The 18,483-nt window shown below is 35.2% G+C and overlaps 2 protein-coding genes across 6 annotated transcripts in view; one reads left to right on the top strand and one right to left on the bottom strand.

The window, feature by feature from the left end:
* Positions 1 to 9,537, top strand: part of SNX16 (sorting nexin 16) — a 39,736-nt gene extending 30,199 nt beyond the window's left edge. For 3 of the 5 annotated variants that reach the window (XM_010350882.3, XM_074386933.1, XM_074386932.1), the window contains exons 6-8: positions 4,245 to 4,381; positions 4,948 to 5,067; positions 6,203 to 9,535. In XM_010350882.3, coding sequence (XP_010349184.1) covers positions 4,245 to 4,381; positions 4,948 to 5,067; positions 6,203 to 6,299 — 354 coding nt within the window. In that variant the 3' untranslated portion in view covers positions 6,300 to 9,535. Of the gene's footprint in view, positions 1 to 4,244; positions 4,382 to 4,947; positions 5,068 to 5,277; positions 6,171 to 6,202 lie in introns of those variants that run through there. The other 2 variants (XM_074386934.1, XM_074386935.1) reach the window with 2 other exon arrangements.
* The window catches only part of CHMP4C (charged multivesicular body protein 4C), an 86,324-nt gene that overhangs the window by 14,843 nt on the left and 52,998 nt on the right, over positions 1 to 18,483 (bottom strand). The gene's annotated exons all lie outside the window — the stretch shown is intronic.

Genomic DNA, 18,483 nt, shown 5'->3' on the forward strand with positions numbered 1-18,483 from the left:
TACCAACAATATATTTTCCTCTTGCTCTGTATCATCACTAATACAAGTATCGTCAGTATTTTAATTTTTGTCAGTCTGATGGGTATAGAATAGTATCTTATTGTAGCCTAATGTTCTTGATTACTAGCCAGCTCTGCATCTTCCATAGTAGCTGTTTGTCCCTATCTCACTAATTAGGAATTCTTCTATTCTAAATAGTTCAGTGTGAATGGGTCTGTTTATGGTCACTCAGTTCATTTTTAGTAGTCTTATCCCTCTGCTACTATATTCAGTTAATTAAATAATCTTATTAACTGGCAGAACAAGGGTGCTCTTATTCTTCCAAGTTGGCTATTCACTTTTCCATATGAATTTTAGAACAACTTTATGAGTTCCATGAAAAAAATCCTGTTGCCATTTTGTTAGGAATTTTAATACATTTATGTATTAATTTTGAAGAATATTGTCCTTATAGTATTGAATCTTCCTATAAATAGCGCTTTGCATATAGAGGTTTTGGGGGTTTTTTTGTTTAAGTTACTCAGTAAAAGTTTACATTTTTTTCTTAAACTTCTAGGGAAAGCCATAGGATTTCTCATTATTTTTGTTGACAAAATAATTGGTATTTTTATTACACTCTAAGTTACTAGTTTTATCATTGATTTTTATATCTCTATTTTGTGTGTCACATGCTTTCATTAGTTTATAGATCTGTTCGGATTTCCACGTAGGTAATCATATTCACTGCAATATTAACAATATGTGTTTTTTCCTAATACTTAATATCTTTCATTTCATTTTTCTGTATTATTTTGCTAGATAGGATCTTTGGAGGTTAATTGACACCATTATGGTGGGCATCCTTTTCCTCTCATCCTAACTTCAATGGAAATGATCCTGTATGTTGCTGTTGGATATGGTGTTTCCTGTAGGCTGGTAGTAGTTGTGAGTTATGTCAATCTGTTTATTGTCTTTGTTTTTAGATTACAGAAGTTCTATTTCTAGTTTGCTAAGAGGTTGTAGGGGTGTGTGTGTGCTTTCAGTTGCATCTGTATAGATGATCACATGGGTTTTTTAATTAATCTATTGGTATGGTACATTACATTCATAGATTTTTTCAAATGATAAAACATTTATTATGAGATTAACTCATAAATTCAGCATGTCTTTTTAACTACTGGATTTGAATTGTAATGATTTTATTCAGAATTTTGGCATATATAGTATTTGTTTCTGTTACTGCCCTTTGTTGGGTCTAGCATCAAAATTATACCAGTTTTATAAAATGAGGAATAGTCCCTCTTTTTCTGTTATCCAGAACCATTTGAATAAGTGCATATTATTTGTTCCCTAAATGTTAGAATTTGCCTGTGAAACAATCTGGATCTGATATTTTCTTTAGTTTATTTGTCTTACAAGTAGATTTTTAACAACTGATTCTGTTACTTTAATATCTGTAGTTATTCAGATTATTTATTTGGGGGTTTTCAGTTTTGAGAATGTGTATTTTTCTAGAAATTGACCGTTTTCTACATTCTTACAAGACTGTTGTTCTTAGTAGTATCATATGTCTTTTTTAAATCTCTTAACATATCTTTAGTTATGTATCCACTTTCATCTCACTGTTGTTTCCACTGGTCTTTTTTCCTTGGATTTGGTTTATTTTAATAGACTTTTCAAAGAACCACTTATTTCCTTTTTGATTCTTTTGATTAAATTCTTTTCCTGTCTCTTAATTTCTTTTTTATACTTCATTTTAGTATGTTCTTTGACTTCTGGAGTTGGATGCTTTCTCAGTTCTTTCTAATATTATACAGTTCTTTTATATTACAGTCAAATTGCATCTCACAAGTCTTAATAGTATTTTTTTTTTTTTTGAGACAGAATCTCTCTCTGCCACCCAGTCTGGAGTGCAGTGGCACAATCTCAGCTCACTGAAGCCCCCACCTCCCATGTTCAAGCAATTCTGCTGTCTCAGCCTCCTGAGTAGTACAGGCATGCATCACCACACCCAGCTAATTTTTGTATTTTTAGTAAAGATGTGATATCACCATGTTGGTCAGGCTGGTCTGGAACTCCTGACCTCAGATGATCCTCTCAAAGTGCTGGGATTACCACATGAGCCACCACACCTGGCTTAATAGTGTTTTCATTGTCATTAATATCTTAAATTGTTCCTTATAATATCTCATTTTCTCCATAAATTTAGAATTCTCTTTAATTTTCAAGCACTTTTTCCCTATACTACTGACTGTTTTTTAGTCTATTTGCATTTTTTTTTCAGAGATATGTTCTCTCTGACAACAATTCTTGGTTATTGTTGACATTGTTCTTCAGTCTTTGTAATCTGAATATATGTGATAAATTTTCTAAATTTTCCATGTGTGCTTGAAAAGAATATGTATTTCCTAATTGTTAGACTCAGACTTCAATATATGTTCATCAAATCAAACTTACTAATTGTATTGTTAAAATCTTTTAAATCTTAACTCATTTTTTTTGTTTAGTCCTTTAATTGCTTAGAGTTATGTCGAATTTACCCCTTATGGTGTGGATTTGTTCAATTTCTTCTTGTAATTATGCATTTAAAATACTCCTGGTGAATTATTACTTTTATTATTAGACAGAGACTCTTTGTGCCTAATAATGTTTTTTATCACCTTGAACTGCATTCTGTCAGGTATTAATAAAACCACAACTTTTGGTAGGGGAGAAAAGGCAAACATTTATCTGTTCTCTGATAAAGTATGTTTCTTCCTTTGTATTTTAAATACGTCTCTTTTAAACATCATAGTTATCTTTTAGTGCAATCTGAAATATGTGTTAAGTGTTGAGTTTATTCTATGTATAGTAATTACTAATATATTTGTATTTATTCCTATCATTTTCTACTTTTTATTCTGCTTTATAAAATGCTACTTTTTTCCTCCTTTCTTTCCTTTCATGTTATTTAATGAGTTTTTTTTCTCCTTTTTTTCTCTGCCCTTGGTTTTTTAAGTTATGTAGTCATTGTCTTTTATTTAATGCTCATATGTTCTCATATTTTAGAAACGAACTGTTTACAGCCCTCCTCAAAATTGGCCATCATTATTATTTCACACAATCAATGTTTCTTTTGATTTACCTGAGTGTTTGCCACTTTCATTCCTCACCATTCCTACTTTCATCTTACTCTTTCCTTTGGGGTTCAGTTAACTACTTATTAAAGTATGTAATTTAGTAGTTCTTTCAGAGAATGTGTATTGGTAATGCTTAGTTCTTTGATGTCCAAATGTCTTTTAATTTTGTTCTCATTCTTGAAGTATGATTTAACTGAGTGTAGAATTCTACCTTGATAGTTACTTTTCTCAGCGCTTTAAAATGTTTTCTACTGCCTTTGATGTAGACTGTTTTATGACATCTACCATCAGTCTCCTGCTGTCTTACAATTTTATAGTAAACTGATTTGTCTTCCTGGTGTTTTAGAGATCTATTTGATTTTGGTATTTGCAATTTCAATATCTTGTATTTATATATGTATTTATTTTTTTTTGTCTTCCTTGGGATACATTATTTTTCCCAAAATACATATGAGGCTTTTTAGATTAGATTCTTCAGGTGAGACTTCACCTTGTCTACCTAGAGACCAGATTGAGACAAACAATCTTTCTTGATGTATTCCTGTATTGTTGAGTGACTTTTATTAATGCTTTTGCTCTTTAGGGTCTTTGCTTTATTTCTGAATGTATCATTTTTTGTCACTTACTTCCCAAAAATGTTCCTGGCTCCTCATTTCTTGTTCCATCCTGGTACTGCAACCCAAGTGATTAAGACTACCAAAATGCTGTTACAGTAGTATGTCTACTGAGCTAATACAAATGGAATCAGTAACCACAGTTGATTTTTTAAGTGTAACTATGTATGCTAGGTGAACATAGATTAAGGAGAACAAAAACTAAAGCAGTAGTTACTAATCATTTTTATCCCAGTTCTATGCTAGAGGGATATCACATACTCACTTCAGGCACACTAGCTTACTACTATATGTCTTAAGAAAAAGAACTTGTAGTTATGTCCCCCTGGTGGATGGGGACTAAGAAAGCTAAGATAGCAGTGACCTAAAAGGATGAGGTCAAAGAGAGAGACCTAAAAGAGAACAAATCATTGGGAGTTTCATACTATTGATTATCTATGTTCTTTGATTCTTCAATAATGCTCTTGAGAAAGATACTGCATATGTAATTAATTGTATTTTTTTTCTGCATGTGTTTGTTGGTTCTTTTAAGGCATTTTGTGAAACTTTAGAAGAGACTAACTACCGCTTACAAAAAGAACTACTTGAAAAACAAAAGGAGATGGAATCACTAAAGAAACTGCTTAATGAGAAGCAACTTCATATAGACACTTTAGAGAAAAGATTCAGGTGTGTTGTGATACTTGCATTTCTAGTCTAATTCAACTCTTAATACTCTGGGATAAATGCCATTTACATTTTAATATGATTTAGGAATTTTCTGATTCTGAAAGTTGTAGGCTTTTGGCATTCTTCATTGGGAAAATCATGCTTTGTTTAGAAAGCTGAACATTGAAGGATGGGAAAACATCAGGAAAATAATCCACTAACTATTGAGCAAGATAAACATTATTCATTATAATTGTTAAATCATTATTAAATAAATCATTATTAAATGGAATACCATTATTTTATTTAGGGGATATCTTACTTTCTAGGCATTTATGCCAACTTCTCACATATGAAAGCTCTGGTTTGCCATCCCGTCAGCATATCTTGAATTGATGCTAAAGTAAGTTTAAATTAATCATAGCTACTAATTTCTCTGTATACTCCCAGAGTGAGCTGTTTATTAGCTATGTGAGTGCATTAAGGCTTAACGGCTAAAGACTGCCTATAGCTGCATGTATTCACAACATTAAACATATGCCTGTTTTGTTCATAGAAAGTAACTTGTTGCCATAACATATTTTTAGAACAATGTCTTTAGAACCTAAAGAATCACTGGACGTGTCAGAAACAGAAGGTGAACAGATCCTAAAGGTGGAGTCCTCTGCACTTGAGGTTGATCAGGATGTCCTGGAAGAAGAATCTAGGTATATAATATTTCATTTATGATAGCTTAATATTTTTGTTAATTGGAGGGAAGTGATTCTAGTACTCTATAGAGCATTTTTTGTTATGAGTTCACTGTTAACTGTGTCACAAATCTGCTGAGCAAACAAAGGATTGTAGATATTTTAGGCTGTCCCTAAAAATGTATCTTTGACATCAGGCTGTAAGTTTTCTTCTTACTTACTTCACAGCTGTGTCTACATTAACTGGCCTCTGACTCAGGTAATTTATTATTATTTTTTAAATATTGACAAACTACCTTAATCTCCCTCACCTCAATATCACCTGTTTTCCATTCAAAAAGTAGGATACTATAATATAATAACCACCACCCTTCCTACCTAATAGGAATGATGAAAATGTAATTTATTTGAAAGCACAAAAGCACATAGAGGTTTGAGGTTTTAGTTTTTTTGGTTTTTTTTGTTTTTTTTTTTTTTTTTTGGTTTGGTTTTTTGAGACAGAGTCTCGCTCTGTCACCCAGACTGGAATGCAGTGTGGCACAGTCTTGGCTTACTACAACCTCCGCCTCCTGGGTTCAAGTGATTCTCCTGCCTCAGCCTCCCAAGTAACTGGGACTACAGGCGCTCGCCACCATACCCAGCCAGTTTTTATATTTTTCGTAGATAGGGGTTTTTACCATATTGGTCAGACTGGTCTTGTTCTGACCTCATGATTTGCCTGCCTCAGCCTTCCAAAGTGCTGAGAGTACAGGCATGAACCACTGCACCTGGCCCACATAGAGTTTTTATTGCATACAGATCCAGAGTAATGGTTAATAGTTTAGTGGTAATGGTAGACTATAATTATGAGAACAATTTTATGTTAAAGGTAATTACCATGTAGATCTTTATTGGTCAGTGGTAATTTGGAGAGGTGTAAAAGTTTAAAAACCTATCTCCAAAGGTCTTACCTGTCAATGACAACTTAAAAATATTAAATTTCTGATTGAATGTTTAAATACTTTTTTATATTAAATACTTTTACACTAAGTATGTCAATATGATTTCTATAAGGTAGAAGATTTTTAAAGGTAATAGTAACATGAAATAATAGCATGCATCTATCCCTTCATTGACATGTTGCTTTTTTTTTTTTTTTTTTTTTTTTTTGCAGAGCTGATAATAAACCATGCTTAAGTTTTAGTGAACCTGAGTATGCTGTATCAGAGATAGAAGTAGCAGAAGTGGCGTATGATGCTGAAGAAGACTAATACACCACAAGCAGTCCCCTCCATTTAGACGATTCAGCAAATTTAGAAGAGTGGCAAATACTATCTTAAAAGAAAAAAAGAACTGTAAAATATACAGAAAAAGCAAGAATGCACATGTATGAAGTTTATGTAAAGAAGTTTTTTTAAGTTATTGGGATAGGAAATGTATTCACTGCTGCTTTATAATTGTGTTTTATCCAATTATATTTAATACACTAAAAAAAATCTTGTTAGAATTCTGTTATCAAGGCCCACATTCTTAAATACTGTGCATAAATTATTATGGCGTTTTGCCTATATGTTGCTCCAAACTGCTGTGTATATATATATATATATGTATGTGTTAAATCACCAATTATATTAATCAAATGGAAATTAATTGCTTGTTACTATCTGGGTGATAGATACTTCTTTATATCTCTGACATGACATATTTTGATTAATGGTTTAAATCAGTGACCATCATAGTAAAGATAGAATTTAGTTGAGTTTCTAGTGTTTACATGTTTACCATCTGTAAATAAAATTTGCTTATGTGAAATGTTAATGCTAAGGGGAAAAAAATTACTATCTAGCACCAAAGGAAAACTACTTGAAAGGGCTGCGGTCATATAGCTAAAGTGATAAACTAGCCTTGATTTTAAAAGCTGATTCATTAATATCAGAATACTTTAATAAGTGTAATGGTTATTAATATGTTATATTTGTTTAGTTTCCACATAATCTTTACATCTACCTAGATTTAGTGAGTTTGCCTCTTTCAGAATACTACCTCTTTTTGTTAATCAAGGCATATTCTTTTGAAAATATAGAGTCTAAATAAATAGGGTCTTATACAAAAAAGAAAACAAAATAAAAAGCCATATATACTGCAAAGTTCCTAACTGGCTTGACTCCTGGCATTGCATTTTTATTTCTATATATGTGAAGATGTTATTATACTGTATTATGGCTGATTTTCTTTTTAACGTATTTAGCCAAGTGATGCACTTTATGATAATTAAACTCTTTTGTGCCAAGTTTCATTGGTGGATTTCTTTAGTAAGTAGAGTTAGGAGAAAGAATTATGTAGTGCCTTTACTATTTCACTTTCTACAAAAGTCTCCTAGGGTCTGTGAGTCAGCTTTATGAAAAAATGTTTATTTCAGGTTTATGTACAGTAATTGAAAGTGCCTTGTTTCATTTTTATAGTGTGAAGTTACTCATTTATTTTCTGTTTTCACTATTTTGCATATTGCTGTTAATACGCATTGTAATAATGCTGGCATTTTGCAATCCCAGTCGGTATGCTTTCTAAAAACTGAGGGAAACTTACTGGGGAAATAGAATAACAATCTCCATTTTTTTTTTAACTATCTAAAAGTTTATCAGTATCTTGATGTACATATTAAGATGTGGCTGTTTAAAACTCTACTGACATATATCAACACATCCAATGGCTGTTGTTAACCTTTGAAGTAAAAAGGAAACTACTTTTTTACCAAATAACCAAAAATTTTTAAAGTCTTTGTCAGAGTGCACAGGTATGCTCTGAGAACATTTTCCAAAAAGTGTATTAGAAATATGTTTACTTAGAGACAGATATGAATATAACAAATTGATCTGCTTATTAAAATTATTCTAGACTTGCAAAAGGCTTAAAAAGAACAATCATTTAGTCAGTACAATTTTGAATCTTATATAACAGATCTTTGCCAAATTCTAGATATTGTAGTATTGCCTGTCTGCTCTAAAGTAAACCACCCACTTTTTCAATCTGGCTTTTCAGAAGATTGTATGTAAAGCTTTGCAAGAGTGAAGAAAAAAAAAATCTGTTAATTAGGTAAACCACTATTATTTATATTTATAATTTACCTTTTTTTACTTTTATAATGCATTTCACTCCCGGTATTATGTTCATTTAATAAATTATTTTTTCATTGCAACAGTTACTGTGTTGTTCATATGTTGAATACTGTTTTCCCCTCCACTTTCTATATTCTTCTCCCTATCCTTTATGATTATTGTAAATTGAATTATATTAAGTGCTGCATTTCACAGATGTGGAATGAGTCTGATTTTCTTTTTAGGTTTACCCTCTATATTGCTGATCATTTTTGAAAGTCTTTGTGACTAGGTGCAATGTACTTTAATGTAACCTATATTAATAATTTTAAAAAATTGGATGTAACTGAAACAACATTTCTGTGGATAATCTTAACTTTTTAAAAATTAAACTTACATAAAGTTAGTACAACCATAAAACAGCATTTTAAAATGTAACCGTCTACAGTGAGATTAGCCATTTACAGCACATTTATTTAGAAAACCAGGCTTAGAAAAATTATCTGTGTAGTCTAGTTCAATCTGTGATATTAAAAGGGAACAATGGCTTTAGATATAAAAATAATTTGGTTTTGAAATGGATTTTATTACTTATAGGAACAGATGGGTTTGTGGATGATGATAAAAACAAGTTTGTATTCCCAACTTGCAGAGAGAGGAACCTAAATTTTATTTTATCCTCTAGGAAATCTTCACAGAGCTACATATTTGATCCACATTTTGGCTCTTCATAGAATTACTGTTACTGCATTACACTTTGTTTCTATGCTGTTGGCTCCAAATAGCAAACAGTCATCAAAATACATATTTTCAATGTATGTTTTTAAGGCTAATGGCTACTTTTAAGTATGTCACAGAGTGTACCTTTTATGAGAACCCATTGGAGAAACTTCTCTTGGGTCTCAGTCTCAGCAAAACATCTACTCCTACACAGTTGATTTGGGGTTTTTTGTTTGTTTGTTTTTGTTTTTTTGAGACAAAGTCATCTCTGGAGGGCAGTGACACGATCTCAGCTCACTACAGCAGTGGTCACTGCACCAACCTGATTTGTTTTTTGTTTTTTGAGATGGAGTCTCATTCTGTCACCCAGGCTACAGTGCAGTGGCGCGATCTCGGCTCACTGCAATATCCGCCTCCCAGGTTCATGCAGTTCTGCCTCAGCCTCCCGAGCAGCTGGGACTACAGGCGTGCGCCACCATGCCCGGCTAATTTTTGTATTTTTAGTGCAGATGTAGTTTCACCATGTTGGTCAGGCTGGACTCGAACTCCTGACCTCAAGTGATCCGTCTGCCTTGGCCTCCCAAGTGCTGGGATTACAGGCGTGAGCCACCATGCCCCAGCAGCCTGATTTGTTTGTATCTTTTTAAAGAGTCTATTGCTGTCTTTGTTGGTCCTCTTTGTTTTGTCTTTTGGCAGCTCTAGGCCAAATTGTAGTTCACTTGTGTGGTTATGCTTTCCTGTTGTAATCATGGCTTTATTTTTCATCTTCAATTTTTTTTCCTATTTAAGTTGTTTTATTAGAACATACAGGCCAGGCATGATGGCTCACTCCTGTAATCTCAACACTTTGGGAGACTGAGGCAGGCAGATCACGAGGTCAGGAGTTCAAGACCAGCCTGGCCAATATGGTGAAACGCCATCTCTACTAAAAATACAAAAATTAGCTGGGCGTGGTGGCACGCTCCTCTAGTCCCAGCTATTGGGGAAGCTGAAGCAGAAGAATCACTTGAACCTGGGAGGTGGAGGCTGCAGTGAGCTGAGATCACGTCACTGCACTCCAGCCTGGCTGACAGAGCAAGATCACACCACTGCACTCCAGCCTCAGTGACGGAGCAAGACTCCACCTAAAAAATAAATAAATAAATAAAATTTTAAAAAATGGGGCATGGTGGCTCATACCTCTAATCCTAGCACTTTGGGAGGCTGAGGAGGCAGGTGGATTGCCTGAGCTCAGGAGTTTGAGATCGGCTTGGGCAACACAGTGTAACCCTGTCTCTACTAAAATACAAAATTAGCCAGGCGTAGGCTGGGAGTAGTGGCTCAAGCCTGTAATCCCAGCACTTTGGGAGGCCAAGGCGGGTGGATTACAAGGTCAGGAGTTCAAGGCTGGCCTGGCCAAGATGGTGAAACCCCATCTCTACTAAAAATACAAAAATTAGCCAAGTGCAATGGCAGGTGCCTGTAATCCCAGTTACTCAGGAGGCTGAGGCAGGAGAATCACTTGAACCCGAGGATCGGAGGTTGCAATGAGCCAAGATCACACCATTGCACTTCAGGCTGGGCAACGAGCAAAACTCCATCTCAAAAAATGTGTGTGTGTGTGTGTGTGTGTGTGTGTGTGTGTGTGTATACTTGGGAGGAGTGCCAGGTGCAGTGTCTCATGCCTGTAATCCCAACACTTTGGAAGGCTGAGATGGGTGGATTGCTTCAGCTCAGGAGACCATACCTGGAGAAACCCCATTCCTCCAAAAACTAGCCAGGTGTGGTGGCCCCTGCCTGTAGCTCCTGAGGTGGGAGAATCACCTGAGTACCAGAGGTGAGGCTGCAGTGAGCCGTGACCACACCACTGCCCTCCAGCCCGGGCATCAGAGTGAGATCCTGTTTCAAAAAAAAAGCCTTGAAAGTAGATCATTGCAACCAATGTATATTCAATAATGTTTTATTATAATAGACACGGTGAGAGTAAGCATAGACTTTAAATAATGTTTGCAGCCTAGCTAATTGTAATTAAAGACATATTAGCAGTAGTCAAATAGTGGCTAAAATGTGAAATGTAAAGCCCCACATTTGGGTTATTAAGCTTGTAATTCTGGAGGACTCTAGAATTAGCTGATCTGCTAGTCCACACTTCTATAATAGTTCCTTTGGATAGCAGACTGTTCTCCAGCTAACACTACAGATACTTACATTGCTCTTCTGCTTTGCCACCTCTTACATAGGAATGAGAAAAACTACAATAGCCTTTTTTTTTTTTTTTTTTTTTTTTTTTTTTTTTTTTTTGAGACAGTCTCGCTCTGTTGCCAGGCTGAAGTGCTGTGGCACAATCTCAGCTCACTGCAACCTCCAATTCCCAGGCTCAAATGATTCTCGTGCCTCAGCCTCCTGAGTAGCTGGGATTACAGGCATGCACCACCATGCCCAGCTAATTTTTGTATTTTTAGTAAAGATGGGGTTTCACCATATTGGCCAGGATGGTCTTAATCTCCTGATATCCTGATCCATCCACCTCGGCCTCCCAAAGTGCTGGGATTACAGGTGTGAGCCACCGAACCTGGCCACAATAGTCTTTTAACTGATCTTTCTATTTCCACTTCTGCCCCAACTATAATCCATTCTCTTAAGAGAGCCACAGTTTATTTTTATTTTTTGAAAAATCTTAATCACATCATTTTTTTCTACCCAAAAATGTTCAAAGATTGCCATTGCACTTAATATAAAATTTACACTTCTTTTCTTGACATTCAAACATGGTTTCACCTCTACAAACTGTTCTTTTCTAATGCCTGCCCACGTGGCTACCTTTTCATTCTCTGAGTCTCAAACTCTCTTGTCTCCTAACTTTTTGTCTGGGAATGCTATTTGTCTGGCTCTTCCTCTTCAAGTCTTAAATTTTTCCTCTTTGGGTAACTTAAAAGAGTCCTCAAAACAGTTGCCAAATTTAATCTTAAAGTTATTATTTACTCTTTTATTATCTGTTTCCTCTTTTCTCCTCCCCAGTTTTTCCCCCAAAGGCAGGCTTTTGCAATTTTTCTCTAACCTCCTCCCCACTTAGAAAAGGATCTGGAACACAGGGTTCAAAAACATTTATTGAATAATTCGGATTCTAAAAACCTGAATTAGGGCAGTAGTAGAGAAAATAGAGATCAATGGTCTAGATAAAGAAAATGTGGCACATATACACCATGGAATACTATGCAGCCATAAAAAAGGATGAGTTCATGTACTTTGCAGACACATGGATGAAGCTGGAAACCATCATTCTCAGCAAACTAACACAGAAACAGAAAACAAAACACTACATTTTCTCCCTCATAAGTGGGAGTTGAACAACTAGAACATATGGACACAGGGAGGGGAACATCACACACCAGGACCTGTCAGAGGGTTGGGGGGAAGGAGAGGGAGAACATCAGGACAAATCCCTAATGCAGATGATGGGTTGATGGGTGCAGCAAACCACTATGGCACTTATATACCCATGTAACAAACCTACACATTCTGCATATGCAATCCAGAGCTTAAAGTATAATAATAATTAAAAAAAGAAAAGAGAGGTCAATGACAAAAAATATTGGGACAGAAAATATAAGCCTTGGGAACTGATACTCTCAGGAGATTGTTGTGCTATTAACTGATGGAGAGACTTACAGAGGGAGGAGGAGCTTTAGGGAGGCAGAGGGTAGATGCAGTTCAGGACATGCTGCTTTTGGAATATGGTAAGCAATCTGGAGCTGTCCATCAGTCAGTTGGATACAATAGTCCAAAATTCAGAAGAGAGGCATGCCTTATAGAATTAGAGTCAGATTAATTAATTCTCCCTCTTGTTCTTCATATCCCTTGCCCACACTATAATGGTCTAAAACATATTAGGGACTCATATGTTAGCAGCACTTAAATGAAGACCAGAAACACATGGCTCAATATGTGGTATGGTGACAAGCAACATGGAAATATACCTGATGGGCCCAGGTGTCTCATCTGGATAATTTGTTTTTCATTCCATAATTAATTTATCATAGAAGATGGCGTTTTTCTTCCATCAAGTGAGATACAATAATAGCACAATATCACAAAATTCTGGCCCTGTTCTTTGCTTATTTTAATAATATTTAATAGTTTAAAAAGTTCATCTATGACAAACATTATAAGGAATTGGGATAAACTGAAAGCTTTTCTTCTAAGACCAGAAGCAAGGATGCCTACTTTCACCATTCCCGTTCAATATAATGCTGGAAGTCCTGGTCAGAGCACTTAGGCCAGGCATCCCCAAACCACGGCCCGCGTGCCGCATGTGGCCCCCTGAGGCCATTTATCTGGCCCCCCACCGCACTTCAGGAAGGGGCACCTCTTTCATTGGTGGTCAGTGAGAGGAGCACAGTATGTGGCAGCCCTCCAACGGTCTGAGGGACAGTGAACTGGCCCCCTTTGTAAAAAGTTTGGGGATGCCTGACTTAGGCAATAGAAACAAAAGTCATCCAAACTGGAAAAGAAGTCAAATTGTCCCTGTGTGCAGATGACCTGATCTTATATAGAGAAGAATCCACCAAAAAACTGTTGGAACTAATAACTGAATTCAGTAAAGTTGCAGGATACAGAACATACAAAAGTCAGCTGTGTTTCTACATATTAACAAGATAGCAAAAAAAAAAAAAAATCAAGAAAACAATCCCATTCACAGCAGCTACAAGAAAAAAAAAATACTTAGGAATAAATTTAACCAAGGAGATGAAAGAACTATACACTGAAAGCTACAAAACATCGACTTTAAAATTGAAGAAGATACAAATAAATTTTAAAATGTTCTATGTTCATGAGTTGGAAGAGTTAATATTGTTAAAATGGCCAGACTTCTCAAAATGATCTACAGATTCATGCAATCCCTATCAAAATATCTATGATATTTTTCACAGAAATAGAAAAACAATCCTGAAATTTGTATGAACCACAGAAGACCCCAAATAGCAAAAGCAATCTTGAGCAAAAAGAACAAAGCTAGAGGCATCATACTACCTAACTTCAAAATATACTGTAAGGCTATAGCAACTAAAACACCGGTACTAGCATAAAAATAGACACATACACCATGGAACATAATAGAGAGCTCAGAACTAAATTCGCAGATCTACAGCCACTGATTTTCAACAAAGGTGTAAGAACACACAGTGAGGAAAGGACAGTCTCCTTAATAAATGATTCTGGGAAAAATTGGATAGTCACATGCAAGAGAATGAGATTAGACTCCTCCATCGAACCATAGACAGAAATCAATCCGAAACGCATTAAAGACTTAAATGTAAAACCAAAACTATGAAACTACTAGAAGAAAACATATGGCAAATGCTTTAGAACATTAGACTGGGCAAGGATTTTTAAAATAAGATCTCGGAAGCACAGACAACCAAAGCAAAAATAGTCAAATGGGGTCACAGGATCACCTCAACCTGAAAAACTTTTGCACAGCAAAGGAAACAACACAGTGAAGAATCAACCTATAGGATGAGAGAAACTGTTCGCAAACTGTAAGTCTGACAAGGGATTAATATCCAGAATATTAAATAACTATACAACTCAACAATAACAACTTAATTAAAAACGGGCAAAAGACCTTAATAAACACTTCTCAAGAGAAGAAATACAAATGGTCAATAGATACATTAAAAAATGCTCCACATTAGTAATCATCAGGGAAGTGCAAATCAAAATCACAACAAGGTACCACCTTACTTCGGTTAAAATGGCTTTTAACAAAAAGACAAAAGAAAACATGTGTTTGTGAGGATGTGGACAGAGGGGAACACCTATACAGTGTTGGTGGGATTGTAAATTAGTACGGCCACTGTAGAAAACAGTATGGATATTCCTCAATAAATTAAAAGTAAAACTATTATATGATACAGCAAACCCACTGCTGGTAATATATCCAAAAGAAATAAAATCGGTATGTTGAAGAGATATCTGCACTCTCATGCTTATTGCAGTACTATTGGCAATAGCCAAGATATGGAATCAACCCAAGCGCCCAACAACCGATGAATGGATAAAGAAAATGTTATACAGGTACACACGCACACGATGAATACTCTTCAGCCATTAAACATTAAAAAAAAAAAAAAAAAGGAATCCTGCCATATGTGGCAACATGGATGAAACTAAAAGACAGCATATTAAATGAAATAAGCCAGACACAGAAAGGCAAATGCCATATATTATTTCACTTATATGTGGAATCAGAGGGAAAAAAGAGGTTGGTATTAAAGAAGCAAAGACTGGGGAGGAGAGGGAGCAAGGAAAGACAGGAAACTGTTGGTCAGTTGGAAGGATGTTACAATTAGAAGGAATACATTCTGATGTTTTACTGCAAAGTAGGGTGACAATAGTTAAGAGCAAGTCATATATTATAAAATAACTAGAAGGGAGACTTTTGAATATTCTCACCACAAAGAAATGATAAATTTATGAGGTAATAATGGATATGCTAAATACCCTGATTTGATCATTATATAATATATATGTACCAAAACTTCAAATTTTACTCCATGAATATGTATAATTGCAATTTATCAAAAAGAAAAAAGCAAACTTTAAGAGGAAATTTAAAGAATGAAAAAACTGATCTTACTAGTAATTAAAGTGAGTACAACTACAAGAAGGCAAATTTGGCAAGAATGTTTGTGAAAACAGTGTTCTCACTAGAGTATGTGGAAATGAACTCTGTGCATTGCTGATGGGAGTGCAAATTTCTTTAAGAATATCATATTTCTGGAGCTGATTTAGCAATACGTAGTAAAACCATTAAAAACATTCATAGCCTTAACACAGAGATTACACTTCTATGAACTTAAATTAATGATATATATGTTATGCGTAAATATTTAATTCAAAGGATGTGCATTACATTTATCACAAATACTTCAACTAAAAAGTTTCCAGTATTTAGAGGATTTGTTAAATACTGCATATAAAATTGTGAACTCTTTTGTTCCCAATAAAATGAAGACTTACATGTAGCCAACAAACATATTTAAAAAGCTCAATATCACTGATCATTGCAGAACTGCAAATCAAAACCAAAATGAGATGCTATCTCACCCAGTCAGAATGGCTATAATTAAAAAGTCAAAAAACAACAGATGCTGGCAAAATTGCAGAGCAAAGGGAATGCTTATACATTGTTGACAGGAGTGTAAATTAGTTCAACCACTGTGGAAAGTAGCGTGGCAATTCCTCAAAAAACAAACAACAACAACAACAACAAACTAGAAATACCATTCAAACCAGCAATCCCATTACTGGGTGTATACCCAAAGTAATACAACTCATTCTGCCATAAAGACATTTGCACGTGAATATTCACTGCAGCACCACTTACAATAGTAAAGACATAGAATCAACCTAAATGTCTATCAGTAGCAGATTGGATAAAGAAAATGTAGTTTATATACACTGTGGAATATTAGGCAGCCATAAAAAAGAACAAGATCATATCCTTTGCAGGAACACAGATGGAGCTGGAGGTCATTATCCTTAGCAACTAATACAGGAAAAGAAAACCAAATACATGTTCTCAGTTTTAAGTGGTAGCTAAAAGGTGAAACACATGGATCCAAAGAGAAAAACAACAGGCACTGGGTCTTACTTGTAGGTGGAGAGTGGGAGGAGGGAGGATTAGAAAAAATAACTATGGATGCTAGGCTTAGTTCCTGGATGACAGAATAATCTGTACAACAAACCCCCATGAGACAAGTTTACTTATACATGAAACCTGCATATGTACCCCTGAACCTAAAATAAAAGTTTAAAAAATAGAAAAGGAAGATTAAAGATATTCACAACATATTACTTCTATGGTTTGAATGTGTCCCCCAAGAAGCATGCATTGGAAACCCATTCCCTACTGCAATGGTGTTGGGAGGTAGGACTTAACAGGAGGTGTTTAGGTCAAGAGAGCTCCAACCTCATGAATGGATTAATGCTGGTTATAAAAGGGCTTGTGGCTAAATTTAATTCCTTGTTCTCTCTTGCCATGTGATGCGTGCTGTCATGTTGTGATGCAGCAAGAAGGTTCTCACCAGATGCCACTGCTAAGCTCTTGGACTTCCCAGTCTCTAGTACTCAGTACCATGAGCCAAATAAATTTCTGTTTATTTTAAATTATGTAGTCTGTGGTATTCTGCTGTAGCAACAGAAAACAGACTAAGACAATCACTAAATGAAAGAAGCAAGTTACAAAACTATGATTCCAGTTTCACAAGTAAAATGAGATATATTTATGCATTTGTACACAGAAAGAATAAATATAATACCCGTGGCTATCTCCACTTGATGAAATTCTGAAGTTTTATTTTCTTCTTTTCATGAACCTGTATTTTCTCAATTTTCTACAATAAGCATATATTACTTTTAAACTAATAAAAGCTAATATGTATATTGACCCACCATCTGCTATCTGACTTAGGGCAAATTCCTCAATATGTCTGTCTCCCATAAAGGGAAGATAATGCTATCCAAGCTATGGCATTGCTGTGGCCTAAATGAAGTGTGAATATGCTATATCCAGACTGTCTCATAGTAGGCACTTATAAATGGGTAGAATCCGACATTCAGCTTGAGCTGACTACTGTTACCTTTGGCCATTCAGAAGAGTTCATCTGTAAACCTAAAATATACATCATAAATATTTCATTAAACTGACATTGGTGAACAGATCTAATGTCATTCATTAACTAACCATTTTATTTCACTTGTTTACCCTAATTTTACATTTTGAAGGCTTAAGTAGGGTCTATCCAGTTTACTAATGACTTTTGTTCTAATTTCATTTCCAAGTTACATATTACTAAATAGCGATTTCTCAAACTAAACTTAAAATACCTTTTGAATCCATGAAATATTGAAAATCTGTGTAATGTTTTCAACAGGACACAACGGCTTTGAACTAGTAATTAAACAAAAATAATGAAATAGCAGTTACAGATATTTACCTTCTAGACACATGGGGCTTGGAAAAAGCAGTTTAATCAGAGGTAAAAGTTAGGTGGAAACTTTTGTGAATAATTTAGTGGGAGATTTCAGAGTAAGCTAGGTCAAACACAAAGAGCTTTTACAGGTGGGCAGAGTTGTCCACCTCAACTTAATAGGTCAACAAACAAGGCCAAAGATTTATGCCTTTGGGATACAGGTAACCAAGGAAACGGCTTCCCAAATAATTCCTGGGTCATCATGGAAGCTGACTGCAGGTTTGCCGGTTCCCACAGTGCACAGGAGCAAAGTAACCACTGTGTCCTTCCCTGCCTTCTGTGAAATGAGGCTGGGGTGAAGCATATCAATCCTAAAGGGCTGACCTACTGCCTTGTGAAGGTTTCTTTTATATCATGGCCTGCTGCACAGGAGCTTATAAAATGATTGCAAAGGGTTTTAAATTTTTTTGCATAAACCTATCACTAGATTTAATTTTATGCTTCTTAATCAAAGTAAGGGCTGGTTTTTTGCTTATAATGGGACAAAAATATTACTGTGGTGGCTGAAGAGGAGTTAGAAGACAGAGGAAGAAGTGAGGGTTTGCCTCCAATTGAATTAATAAAAGTATGCACAGTAAAAAAAGAAAAAAGTTACAATATCACGTGGACTCAAGCATCTGAGA

This window comes from Saimiri boliviensis, chromosome 15 (assembly GCF_048565385.1).
Source record: "Saimiri boliviensis isolate mSaiBol1 chromosome 15, mSaiBol1.pri, whole genome shotgun sequence".
Taxonomy (NCBI): domain Eukaryota; kingdom Metazoa; phylum Chordata; class Mammalia; order Primates; family Cebidae; genus Saimiri; species Saimiri boliviensis.